We start from the raw sequence: 13,868 nt of genomic DNA on the forward strand, positions 1-13,868 counted from the left end.
TCCTGCGTAATTTGTCCGCTTGACATATGTGCATGGTTTATTTTTCAGCAATAGCAGGAACATACTGTACCGGACCTTGAACTTAAGCTTATCGAGTTTCCCCGCAACCGCTGTCGTATAGTGGTGGAGTTACCTTGCCTGATGGTCTGGGTGGACTTTCCTTGCCGCTGATGGTCTGGGATCACTACATCATATATATTAATCGCACGGTTTGCCACACGGCACATCATTTAAATAAATGCGTGCCGTCATATTTTTTGCGAAGAAGCTGCACAAGTGGTCTGAGGAACCTATTGTTCATAATCTAACTGCTTGAAGTCTGTGGGCTGGTCTGCCATTTCGTGTACTTTTTAGCATGCCATATGTGGCGATGCGTCTTATTTTGCCGACAACTAGTGGAGCACATGCCCAGGGTGCTTGTGGACCAGGGCGTATCCGAGTACTATTCTGAGCACATCCTAGGTGATAGTATGGATATTGTTAAATACCTCCGTGCTTCCTGATCCAACCAGAGAGGCCATATCAACCCTGTGGGTCAATCAGAGCTGACAAGATGTCGGTTTGTGTCCAAAATAGCACCGTCGGAGTTTGAAGCGGATTTTTTGGACATGGGGTGCTATTTTGACGCCGTCAAATGCCGCCACATCGTCGCATTCTGTAATGGCGGCATTTTGAGCCTATCCCAGAGGCCGCAGCAGCCATCTGAACCAATCAGAGCTGACCAGATGGAAAATTCAATATATGGCGGAATTCGACAATATCCAGAACAGCACCCTTGGTGAGCTCTGATTGGCTCAAACTGACGCCCTTACAGAATTTGATAATTTGGTGGAATTCGTCAATGTTCAGAATAGAATCCCAGCGTTGCTATTCTGTACTAACATGCGTAATACTAATACCGCCATGTTGGCGTTTTGAGTCAGAGAGCCAGTAGCAGCCAACATAATCGTTGGTAGCAGCTGTCCTGTTAGCGAATCGGAGGTGGCAATTAAGATGAATTTGACAGCGTCGCAGGGTGACGAAACTCTTAGTACGTTCAAAGAAATAAGTTTTATTATCTGCCCCCCGTGGTTCTTGTACTTTAAGATGAGCTAATTCGGAGTGAAAGACGTGCTGGCATAGTCTTCTTTTTGTGGCTAGACTTTGAGCGTGCCGCTCAGTCGGCGTCAGCGCTCTCAGCGTGGGCATGTTCTGACCTGTCAGCGTTGGCTTCCTCAGCGTTGGCTTCTTCTGACCTGTCAGCGTTGGCTTCCTCAGCGTTGGCTTCTTCTGACCTATCGGCGTTGGCTTCCTCAGCGTTGGCTTCTTCTGACCTGTCGGCGCTGGCTTCCTCAGCGTAGGCTTCTTCTGACCTGTCGGCGCTGGCTTCCTCAGCGTTGGCTTCTTCTGACCTGTCAGCGTTGGCTTCCTCAGCGTTGGCTTCTTCTGACCTGTCAGCGCTGGCTTCCTCAGCGTTGGCTTCTTCTGACCTGTCAGCATTGGCTTCTTCTGACCTGTCAGCGTTGGCTTCTTCAGCGTTGGCTTCTTCTGACCTGTCAGCGTTGGCTTCTTCTGACCTGTCAGCGTTGGCTTCTTCTGACCTGTCAGCGTTGGCTTCCTCAGCGTTGGCTTCTTCTGACCTGTCAGCGCTGGCTGCTTCTGACCTGTCAGCGTCGGCACTCTCTGCGTGGGCTTCCTCGTTCCGGGCGAAAAGCGACCAGGCTTCAGCCTGAGTCACTGTCGAATAAGAGAGAAAACAACAAGGATTAACAGCTCGATCATTCTTCTGAAAGAAGTGTCTACAACGCAAACTCGAAGCGTGCTTTCTGTGAAGCAGCAACTCCGAGAGAGAACATAGTCGGGTTAGTTGTTATATCAGTTCAACAAGTCGAAAAACGCCAACGACGGGAGAAAAGATATAGACACACGAAACATATTCAAATACCAACAATGGCTTTATTTGACGTAGTGCGATGCACACGACATTGAAAAAGTGTGTAGTGGCCGATTAAGCGTTGTCATTTTTAAGAAAACACCGGAAAACGGCCATACGAATCGGTTAAACGCACTTGGCAAGCGTTCGGAGAGATTGCGCAGGTGTACACTGTGTCACATTTAAAGGGAAATACATAATTAACGCTATAAGACAGCGGTTGAAAATAATTCAGTTCACTTGGCAGCTTTCATAGGTATCTTACAGCATTGCACATTCATGGTGTCTCCGTCATATTTACTCGATAACTCCATGATTGCGCAATCTGATTGAAGGGTAAAACAGCGTCCTGGAATTTTAATTCTCCGTAATAGTTAACCAGGCGCGCAGACAATACGTCTTGGTGAAGCCTCGCAGCGGCGCTGCATATGTGGAGCTAGTTAGCAGGCACTGGGCGAATGAGGACTGTTATTGCTGACATTTCGGCGCACATCTTTGCATCTTTCTTTGCTTCCCTTGTTTTTTTTGCATAATTAGACATACGATACAGAATAGGCCTTACACAGTATGACATGACCTAGTGCAAACACTATAGCGTAACTTGCTGTCGCAAATAAAATTTTGCATGATTACACATCTCGGAGGCACATATGACTCACGAGAGGCTTCGGACAATTGGGTTATCGAAGCATTGCAAACAATAAGCAAGTAAAATCACTGAGGACATTCCAGCGACAAAACAGATAACGGAAGATGACATGTAGGAAGCCACATAGTGTACGATAACTCCGCAGCCAAGGTCCGGCGTGTTCAGTCGATGACTGCCTACGCCATTTTGTGCATATTTATATGAGAAAATGCACTGCATCTCCGCTGCATGCAGTATCCAGTTTGCTGGTTTTTTACAGCCGACCAAGGCACTATGTTCACTGTGTTCCTTTTTTCGCCCCCTGCTTGGTCTTTGGACCGCAGTATGTACTAAATAAAAAAAATAATAAGAATATGTACTTCCTACTAGCAAAGGACGTATGACTTATTGCGAATGACAAGACGACCAGACTCACCGATAAGTCCCATCGTGACTGCAAAAGACAAATGAATGTCAAGTCAGACACATTGAAGCGTTATTGAAAGTTGCGCGAACAGCAAAAGAAGTCACACTTGAAACAGAATCTCGGCTAAGCGATACGTTGCGACCCGTCCATCCCCAATCGTCCCACACCTCTAACCCGTCATGACTCTGAAACGAAGTCACGAGCAGATAACAAACACACAAAAAGACAATAAGCGTGCAATGCTACCAACTTTAGCTGGTAGCAGAACGCGAACGGTACAAGAAAAATCAACTCCCGTAACTTTCTCATCCAAGAATCACGTATGAATTATGGCTTCGTAGGGGATTATTGCACATTGGAGTTATGAGACCGATCTTTCTTTTATATAGGAAAGGTCCCTAGATGTTTATCAGAACTCAAGATCATTTGGCTCGACTGCTTGCAACACCAAATAAGCTACAGCCATCATTTCTTAGCGCCAAGCCTCGCTTACAGCGCTCGGATCCACTTGCGTGTTCCGGATCACAGTGACTGCAATTTCAGGAAGAAAGCCTATTTTCGTCCCCACTGTTGCAGAATATTATTTCATTTCTTTCTCTGGGCAGCGAGGTTCTGACAAAGAGTAGCATCCTCTTGAAAACATCTACAAATGCGAACTGTTGATACACATGGTTCGATCGCGTACAAAACAACGCGCATCTTGCTATTCAACAACCGAATGCAAGAATCCGTGTTACGCCCAGTGGATACCGCTGCCCGTTGTTCTTCTGCAGGTGTTTTTCAGAGTTCACGACATGACGCGGGCGGGAAAAAAGGAGTGACACCTACCGACCAGACCGAAGGCGAGGAAGAGGGTTAGCTTGGCCATGACGGTTGCTCTGCGGTTCGTTAGCTCGAAGCAAACCGATGGGGCGCACGGAAGTATAACGGTAGGGTCACGAACAGAGTCGGTCAGCCTTTCCGGATCTCTTATAAGTGGCCCATGACTCCGTGTACATCATGGTGCTCGGAATCGGTGCTTGGGCTGTAGGAGCATCCCGAGGCCGTTTCGACGCGCGCCGCAATCACGATGCCGTCATTAGAGAGATTTACGGCCATACACACATACACGCGTTGGGGAATGTAGTGGGACCCTGGTCATGGAAAGGCGTTCCTCGCCTCCCCCCTCCCCCCCATGTCTCTCCCTGTTTCTCTTATTTTTGTGTGTGTGTTATCAGTTGTCTTTAGTTTCACTCTCACATCTTGCCCCCTTCTTTCCGAACAGACACCTGTCTCAGACGCTGCTCCTTGCGTGACGAGCTGATCCTGGCTTCGAACGGTAGCGGTTGATGACCATGTCGTTTCCCGGAGGCAAACGGGCCTGCTCCTGAATATACGACCGCGCCATAACGGCAGCGGAGAGTACGCTGCGTATCATGTGGGAGAAGGGGGCACGGGGGCAAGCACGGAGTAAGGTGAGGGTGCAGAGCTTGGTGAGAAGGGGACGCGCCATACTACCGCGGGCATAGAGGGATTGCCGGGGTGGAGAGGAGGACGCGGCGCCGGGGTTCAGGCGAGGGAGTGGTCGCAGCCCTCGGCGCAGCGCGGACATCACGGACTTTCGCAGCTGTGCGATCGTAAATAACGGCGCGAGCCGCAGGAGAGCTGCAGCCCGGACAGTTATGCCGGCGGTCCGCTGACGAATGACGTGTCCGCGGTGCCTTCCGACCCACGGCCTGCGCGAGGTGTGTCGAACCGGAGACGAGCAGGGAAGACACGTCTGCTGGGACTGCAATGTAGGTACGTGCCAGTTGTTGGGGTGTACGCGGACGCGTGGAGAAGTTGGCGCACAGAACGTACGTGGAGAGCCGCAGCGGATGAGTTTAGACCGACAGTACATTCGTTAACTCTCTAATGCACAACGTACCATGTATGCTACACGCCGAATTTGATGTCTGAAAATGCCGATTTTACTGCGGAAAACTTAACTCAATATCTATAATTGCAATACTGATGTGCTGGATCGAAGTTTCAACTGTGAATAGTTCAGTGTTTAACAATTATTTCTGGGGTTTTAAGCGCCGAAACCGCCATCTGATTATGAGAAACGCCGTAGTGGGGGACTGAGGTTTAATTTTGACCGCCTGAGTTTCGTTAACGTGCTATCAACGCACGGTGCGCGGGGTGGATAGGTCGACAGGCCATTTACTAAGTACCGTATTATACAAGTTTCAACTCAAATAACAGTTCATTGTTGTTCATGCAAATGTGCTCTCCGTAACCAGAAAATATGTGACCTTATGATAGTAAATACAATGGGACTGGACCAGGACAGAGAAAGAATAACGCACACAGCGCTACTTTCAACTGCTCACTTTATTTTCGCATGTAAACAATACAGATACGTATCGGTGAAACGGAAACAAAAACAATATAATCTGTCGATGAACCGTACACCTGCCTGCAGCGTATTCAACAGGTATAACAACACGTTTTTCCCATATATATATATATATATATATATATATATATATATATATATATATATATATATATATATATATATATATATATATATATATACACACGCCGCGGCGGCCGCATTTCGATGGGGGCGAAATGCTAAAACACCCGTGGTACTTAGATTTAGGTGCACGTTAAAGAACCCCAGGTGGTCGAAATGTCCGGAGTCCTCCACTACGGCGTGCCTCATAATCAGAAAGTGGTTTTGGCACGTAAAACCGCATAATGTATATATATATATATATATATATATATATCGTTTACTTGTCGCAATAGCAGTTGAGAGTAGCGCTGTGCGTGATACGTTCATTAATTCTATGTCCTCGCCCAATCGCGCTGCGTATGTAATCATGAATCGTAACCAACCAGCCAGTCAACACGGTTTCGTGAACAACTTGTTAACGAAAATGAAGGCGAAATTATGCCTTGAATTCTCTGCGGAATCGTCATCACAGGCACTTCAGTGTTAGGTAAGGGAAGTAGGAACTCCTATAGGTAGCATCACGACCAGTCTTTTGCTTTTACAGCGAAGCTGTTAGCCTCTGGCTAGTCGGGAGTCTTCGCGGCATCGTCCTCATGGGGAAAAAAGGAGAACCTTCAGCGATTGAAGCGAACTGTGCATAGATTATTTGGTATAGCGCATACAAGATACAGCGCGGCATCGCTTTCTAAGAGAACAAGCACACAACAAGCATCCAAACCACATCATAGATGATAAGGCGCTCCTGCTAACAATGCGAAGCACGTAGCGCTCCCCGCGTACGTTTCCCGGTAAGGATTACTGTTGTGCAAGCTGCCGCGGCGACAGCAGCTTGCGGCGTGGGAGTGACCTCACTGGCCTTTCACACACACACACACACAACACACACACACACACACACACACACACACACACACACACACATAAGAACTAGTCCAGCAACCGATTTCAATGTTGTTGCAGCACCGCTATGGGCAGGCAAAGTATAGTTAGGGCTCTCGAAAAACAGCGTGAATACGTGAAGCGGCAAAGGGAACAAATGGATGCTCCAAGCAAAAAGAAAAACAATAAAATCCTGTAAGAGGAGCGGCAGCTACGACATACGAGGAATGTATTCTTTCAAAAATATATTTCTGGGTCTTCGCTGTTCTCGCTTAATTAACGTCACGGATGACAAAGTATTTTTCCGCATTTGAAATGTTGTGGTTCAATAAAGGTTCTTAAAGTTCCTAGGTTCCGTCTTTGGCTCTTTTAAAACACAATGTAATTAATTTTACTGATAAAAATTTAACTGGGCGCGAGAAGATGGTATCAAAGCCCATGTCGCCATAATAATGATCTCACGTAAATATATTTTTTTTGTATAATAGAAAAGTAACTCACTAGTACAGCCCAAATCGTTCTCTATAGTGCCCCTACAAAAGATCACCAGTGAAACGCAAATAGACGGTTTTGAAACATTTCACCATTCCGAACTGCTGAATGAGAGTTTCTTTTTTGGCACTGACCTTGACACGTTAGGACATGGTATATATCTGGCTATATATATATGAGCCATGTTGAGCCATGTATATATATACATGGCTCAACGGCGGAAGTTGGCTAGACTTAAATTTCTTTTTTTTTTGTTCTCAAAAGGCCACTTCAATATTGAAACCACACCCTATCTTGCTCCCAGGCAGGCTAGAAACGTCAGGTCAAGCAATCATTGCATGTTCTCAATTCCAAAAGCATATCTGGACATGTACGCTTGTTCATTTTTTCCGCGAACGAATAAGGAATGGAACAGTTTGCCGGCGTCTGTTTTGCAGTCGAGTAGCATTAAAATCTTTGAGGAACGCGTTAAAAACCTTTTATGAAATTGAATCTTAGTAGTGCCGTGCAAACATTGTCACACAATTCTAGAAATACATACAATAGTCTTTCTTTTATGCTGCTTCCAATATCACTGTCACAATGTTAGAATCATGTATTTCTTAGCCAAACTATTGTATTTCGCTATTTGTTTTGCATTGTATTTTCAACAATCATTGCTTCATGTCCTATTTACGTTTGTAAAGTGTTTACATTTTTTACGCTATGTGCAAACTTGCTGTACCCACCCTGTTACGGCCAAGACGACCAACAGTATTTGAAATAAAAAAAATTATAATATCAGGAAGTTAGGTGGACATTGGTGCATTCTGGACCTCCCTTGTACATAGCTTTAATATCCTATACTCGTATTACTGTGTTCTAAATATTGTTTCGCGCATTTCAGAGTTTCACAAGTGCTTTTGTAAAACAGCATTAGTGAAAGATAAAACTGCCGCTCAGCCGATTGTAACACGAAGCTACAAAGGAAAAAAAGTATTTAGTGCTCTAGTTTACTACTTTCTTGGTTGGTATTTCGTAGTCTTTCTAAGGTACCTTTCTAGTTACTCCAAAAGAATTTGAAGTTTTAGCCGTACGTACATCATCTATCTATCATCTCTGCATCATCGAAGCTGATGCAGAGGCCACGAGAAAAGCATGGGCCAACGAAACTACCGAACAGCGACAACGCTAAAGGGTTAAAACGGGGCTAGCGCACCAGGATTCGTGCTTAACCAAAGCTAAACGCATGGCTAAACGGTCAGTCGAACGTTTTTTTTTTTTTTTTCTTGAACAGCACGTGCTCCGGCAACTCGCACGCTGCTGACGAAGCGTGAGATATCCCTACATTATAGCTGAAACTGTGGAAGGGCCGCCTTTACCGATGAGATTTCGGCGCGCATAGGTATACACGCAGTCGAAATCAATCCGGGCCTGCTATATATGACGTCTCATTATAGTCTCATCGCTCTTCATCGATGATCACCCATTTTCAATACCGCGCCTTTCTGCTACCTCTAACGCATGGAAATACTTCTGGCACGTCTGCAGTCTGGAACTGAAGAGCTCCGGCGCTCACCGTATAGCCAAAAGTATACATATATATATATATATATATATATATATATATATATATATATATATATATATATATACTTTTGGCTATACGGTGAGCGCCGGAGCTCTTCAGTTCCAGACTGCAGACGTGCCAGAAGTATTTCCATGCGTTAGAGGTAGCAGAAAGGCGCGGTATTGAAAATGGGTGATCATCGATGAAGAGCGATATATATATATATATATATATATATATATATATATATATATATATATATATATATATATATATATATATATATATATATATATATATATATATATAGTACATAAATAATAGCGGGCCCATAACTATACAAAACGGCGCACCTACTTGATGCAGAGATAAAACACGCCTGCGTTGATGGACACTTAATTTTCTTTTTTTTGTATCACTAAACGGCTGTCTTACAAGCGTGGCCTTCTCTCACCTTCAGGCGCTGCCAATCATGCAAGCCTCGAAATTTATTCAGAAACGCACAGGACCTCGAACTGCAGGTGCGCGCATGATCGAGCCGGTGCCCCGGTCTTTTCAACGCATTTAACGCGCAGATCAATGAGAAGCGGGACAGTCTATGAGAAACGAACGTGTGTGCGGGACGAGGCGTCAGGCAGCTGGCCGGGTAGCGATCTAGTTTGGCTAAAAGGCGTCCAACCTGCGGCCGATATATACGGAGTGTGTGTGTGTGCGCGAAGTGAAATCTGTGAAGGCGATCAGACGCAGGTACGCCATACATCGTCTTCCGGGCAGAACCATGTTGGCCTTGGCGCTTACCGTAGCGGCCGTGTCACGTAAGATTCAATGTCTGTTCCGACATATTTTTTAGCGTAATTACGGATAGCGTTTCTTTTTTCGTGACGTCACAGACTTAGGTTCTCACCCTGCTAGCACCCAAAAAACGTGCCGGCCACGATGACGTCGATACGGACCATCTAGATTGGGAAACCCAAACGAGAAACAGGTTCGCGGGAAGATATGGGCACTTGAAGTGATTGACAGCGGAAGAACAAAACGGTATGCGTCGCTGGTGCCAACGATTTGACAAAGCCCTGTTCGAGGACAAGTGCACCTTGCCGATATACAGTGTTTGCACGATTCTGTATACCGCGCCCCCGATTGTAACGCGCAGTATATATATATATATATATATATATATATATATATATAAACTTGAAACTTGGTGCCTATTCTAGCTGAATCTTAGTAGATAGTCACTGTCGGAGTCCGAGGGCACCTCCTTTTCGCTGTATACCGACCACACAAGGTAATCTTCAGTTCCATCTATTGCTTTACAAGTGCCACACGTAAAGCAAACTGGAAAATGGCGACCGCAACCCAAGGCACAAAGAAACAGTGTCCGTTCGACGGCAGTCTGGCTATCCTTCATTGAGTTTTTTTTAAGTAGTAAGAACCGGTTTCGCTTTTATTTATAGTTACGATTATAACGCGCATGCAAATTTGAACGCACTTTTTATTCAAGAAAGGTGGGCATTAGAATCGTGCTAATACGATACATTCGCTCAAGAGGCATCCGGTTGTTTGACCGCTGTCGATATAAGCGGAGAGAAGGAGACGTATAGCTTAACTCTACATGTGGCACCGGAAGTGAGCGGTATGTCAAAACCAGGGGCACTGCAGATACTCGACTCGTAGTGCGCAAATGACCGCGCATCCATGCTTCTCCCCATCAGACACAGAGCACTTATGAAGTCCCCCTATACATGTACGTAATCAGTGTCAGTATATATGCCTAAAACTTCAGCGCCGAAATCAGGAGAACTGAGCGTCTGCTCGATCGCGATTGATTGATTCCTACCGCGGCGGCTGAACGTGCGGCTGAGGACGGGGCGTCGAACGATTGAAACGGAAATATGCGTGACGAACCTGAGATTACGTGGGAGTATTTTGAGAATGGGAGTATGGAAGTATTTTAAATATTTGGATAAAATTGCGCTTTTGCGCTTCACATCGCACCAATTAACGCATTCGTCGCAACCTTGAAACGCTCATACATCGACATGTGGCCTACATGCCTTACTTACCATACACCTAGAATCAAGAGGAGGTCGTCCACCGCTTGCACCTGTTTCAACAATACCGATGCGTCTGTGTAACGAGCTAATGGAGCAAGCTAATTCATAGTGACGCCATGACGGGTCAACCTTCCGGGCGCTTAAACCAAAACGGGTTCATAGTTAGAAACAAAAGTTATAGCGAATTATTTAGAACGCTTTGAGTCTTGGCAGCAGACTCAAGGGATGCCTTCATTTACCGCACAAAAAAAGTCAAGTCGAAAACGCCATGACAGTACTTTTGAAAAGGACACTAAACACAAAGACACTAATAAATTTAGACAACTGAAGTATTCTTAAAAGAACTTTATGTTTTCGTTAAGTTTGTGATGCTGGGTTCATCATTAATAAAGAACGAATTCATTTTCTTAGCATTATTTCGCGCCAATACGTCAGTGTGGCGCTTCGGATCCTACACTATTTGCCGCATTTGGACGGTTATGGCGCAGAAAACTTTCTTGAAGCTTGCTAAATTACGTCTGGCTATTAGAATACAATGCACATCTATCTTTACTGATAGAAAAAAGAAATTAATCTGGGATATTACGACCCAAAACCGCGATTCCGCGATTCCTGCAATCCGGACACCAGGTTGCAGGAGTACACGAGCGGTTTTTTTTTTTTTTTGTTTTAAATTTCGCCTGCGTTGAAACATGGCCGCCGCGGCGGGAATCGGATTGGCGACTACTGTGCGGCAACCTCGGTCTCAGCGACACAACGCCCTGACGACTACTCCATCTCACAAGTCGTTTCCAGACATGGAGGGAGGAGAAAAAACAAACAAAGAAAGAAAAACTCAAAAAACTGACTGCCTGTCCGCTCGCTGGAAGAAAAGCGTAGAGGAAGTCACGTGGTGTTTTTCGCTGCAGCGACCATGTTGTCGGGGCGCTTGCTCGTGCGCGCGCAGCTCCGTAGGGTCTCGTATACCGTGGCAAAGGCGTCGTACGTGTGAAGGTTTGCGTTTCGTCTGGCCGTGTTCTCCCGGCTGTTCGGTGAACATCCGGTAAACACCCTTGCGCAGCATAATATAGCTCCGGCCCTAACTCTCTGAGTATTGGCGGAATTAGAGGGTTTTATTTTTTGCTTAGTTGCACGATACCTTACAGCGATACGTGACATGTTATGATATTTGCGCATGCACGCCGTATAGCCGAGAATCCAGCTTCCGCTGAGCAGACGATGCGGCGCGGATGGACACATCTCGAGGGGAATTCGGCTTTCCGAATGGCGTCCCATAGAATAAAAAAACCAGCTTCCACAGTCCTGCAAACGACTCGTGAGATGGAGCTTATCACCACGGCGGGTGATAAGAAAATGTACTAGTCACGAGCAGATCTCGTCGCTAAGATATGCGACGTCACGGCGAACTGGAAATTCCCCAAGCCGGTGTCGCCACCAGCCTTTCATATTCTCCAGATTACAAGGCGTGTTCCCTTGTTGAGAGTGGTTGTTCTGATATTGTAGAAGGCTAATTTTATTATCGCTGCTGAAATATTTTTTTTCTTCTCTTTAGTGTTCCTTTGAACGAATGAATTCTTTTACTTAGAAAAGGGAGGACCGCGAAGTCGCTGGTAAGCCATGGCTCACGCACGAGCCCAAACCTGACTCCGAAGGATTTTTCCTTCCCCTCTGCATTTCAGTGTGGGTGCATACCGGAACGGAAGCGGACTCTATCCGCGTTCGACACCTTTCGGCTCGGAAGGACTCGGTGGGCGTTCGGCTACCATCGGCCCGCTTCGGCATCGAAAACCCCGGCCGGCACCCATGCCGGAGCTTGGGACAGAAGCGCTGCACTTGGATCGTGCCCTGGATCCGTGCTTCGAGAAGACGCGACTACGTTGAGCGCCAACAACCGAACGGCAGGCCGAGCTCTTCAAACGACACCTCTATGGACGGCGGTTGGCTATCGCTGCCTACGGGACCTCCGTACGTGCACGTGCGCTAGATAGCCACACCAGTGGCTATACAAGTGGCTATCGCAGACACATACAACGGCGCTGGGGACCCCTTAGTGAGGAAACGCAATAATTTTTTTTTTCAGGAAGGCGAGGTGGTAAGATGAGAAAGCCGACGTCGAAGAATTGAACGAGATATATAGGCTTGAACTCCCGAGACCCTATGTGCATACCCGTGGACATCAGTTTTTTTTTTTTTTTTTTTTTGCCCTTTTCAAAACTTATCTAGAAGTAATACACAGAAAAAAAATATGGTCTATATAATTTGCACAGTGCCGCAGCCGGTAAAACGACGGAAACGTACGACTTGTCTCCGTCGTGCCTTTCCGTCTGCTGTTGCGCTGTGCACGTCACGGATTACCAACTATAGCCAGGTCTCACACCTTGCTTCAATATAACTTGAAGGCAGATGCTCGTGGCACCATTTATAAATGACTTAGTTATCTCATCGTTGCCATCGTTCTTTTTTAAAGAAAATGGATAACACTCAGTGTAAGTAAGAGAAGTGAGTCATCGCCGACGACGACGTGATGTACATATAAGTAATGAGCACGAGAGGGGGAGGGGACGCTGGTAATCAGGATTGGAGAGCCGGTACAACGAATACCAATGCGGTTAGCATTATCCCACGTGTTTAGGTAAACAAAAGTTTCTCACCCGAATAAAGTTGACAGATGGTCAAAATTTTGTCCACGTTTACATGGAGATGTTGCAGTGCTCATGTATGCGGGCGACTTCATGAAAACAGAAAAAAATAATAAAAAAGACATTTTTCATCTTCGTAAGGAGCCTTTTGGCAATCCGACTGCAAATGGTATGTTGTGTCACTACACTTGTCTTCGATGTAAAGAGTTTAAAGGGCACAACATAACAATGTAAAAGGCAAAACCTCGATGAAATGCACAAAGCTAAAAGACACGTTACCGACGTACATTACGCATATCACTCTGCACCACATTTACGTGCGCATTCATTACTAACACTATAAAAAATTGCGCAGAAACAATTGACCATTCTTACCAATGTAGGCGAATAGCAGACTGCCGCTAGAATGCTATTCGCTTCGTTAGAGGAATGACGCGCTTGGTGAAGTACATATTCGTTACAGTGGGAATATTTAGGTGGCTCTCGCTTCATTGCATAATCCCGCAGTTGACGTAGTCGTTAACCAGCCCATCTGTAACCGCATCATATGTAGGTGGCTTTACATTCGAGTCGATTCGTGATAAGCGTGTTGTCTCCAGCGGCGCGAGCGCCACCTAGGAAGGTGACGTCCATCTTCCTTTCCCGCCGGCAGAGCCCTCTCGCGCAGCCACAACAGGGGGAGAGGGCGGCCGGAGAGGAGGAGGGCTGCCCTTCCCGAGGCGCTGAAAAACCTCCTGGCTACACTACACAACCCTTTAACCCCCCCCCCCCCCCCCCCACCGTATTCTTAGAACGCTCCT

The 13,868-nt window shown here is 46.1% G+C and overlaps 1 protein-coding gene and 1 long non-coding RNA gene across 4 annotated transcripts; one reads left to right on the forward strand and one right to left on the reverse strand.

Moving 5' to 3' along the window:
- Positions 1-1,031: 1,031 nt before the first annotated feature.
- Positions 1,032-3,927, reverse strand: LOC126539091 (uncharacterized). Of its 3 annotated transcripts, none has more exons than XM_072285453.1 (4): positions 3,796-3,927; positions 2,977-2,994; positions 1,581-1,716; positions 1,032-1,469 (listed from the first exon to the last, which is right to left on the reverse strand). In XM_072285453.1, the coding sequence occupies exons 1-4, from the start codon at positions 3,833-3,835 to the stop codon at positions 1,157-1,159; spliced, it is 507 nt and encodes a 168-aa protein (XP_072141554.1). In that variant the 5' UTR covers positions 3,836-3,927; the 3' UTR covers positions 1,032-1,156. The 3 variants fall into 3 exon arrangements, with proteins under 3 accessions (XP_072141554.1, XP_054931153.2, XP_054931152.2); XM_055075178.2 differs by having other exon boundaries at positions 1,032-1,532; XM_055075177.2 differs by having other exon boundaries at positions 1,032-1,716.
- A 570-nt stretch (positions 3,928-4,497) lies between these two features.
- LOC129386864 (uncharacterized) lies at positions 4,498-13,208 on the forward strand. The gene is made up of 2 exons (XR_011891241.1): positions 4,498-4,746; positions 12,109-13,208. It is a non-coding gene; the product is annotated as an uncharacterized lncRNA (long non-coding RNA).
- The last annotated feature ends 660 nt before the right edge of the window (positions 13,209-13,868 follow it).

Source organism: Dermacentor andersoni, chromosome 11 (genome assembly GCF_023375885.2).
Source record: "Dermacentor andersoni chromosome 11, qqDerAnde1_hic_scaffold, whole genome shotgun sequence".
Taxonomy (NCBI): Eukaryota; Metazoa; Arthropoda; class Arachnida; order Ixodida; family Ixodidae; genus Dermacentor; species Dermacentor andersoni.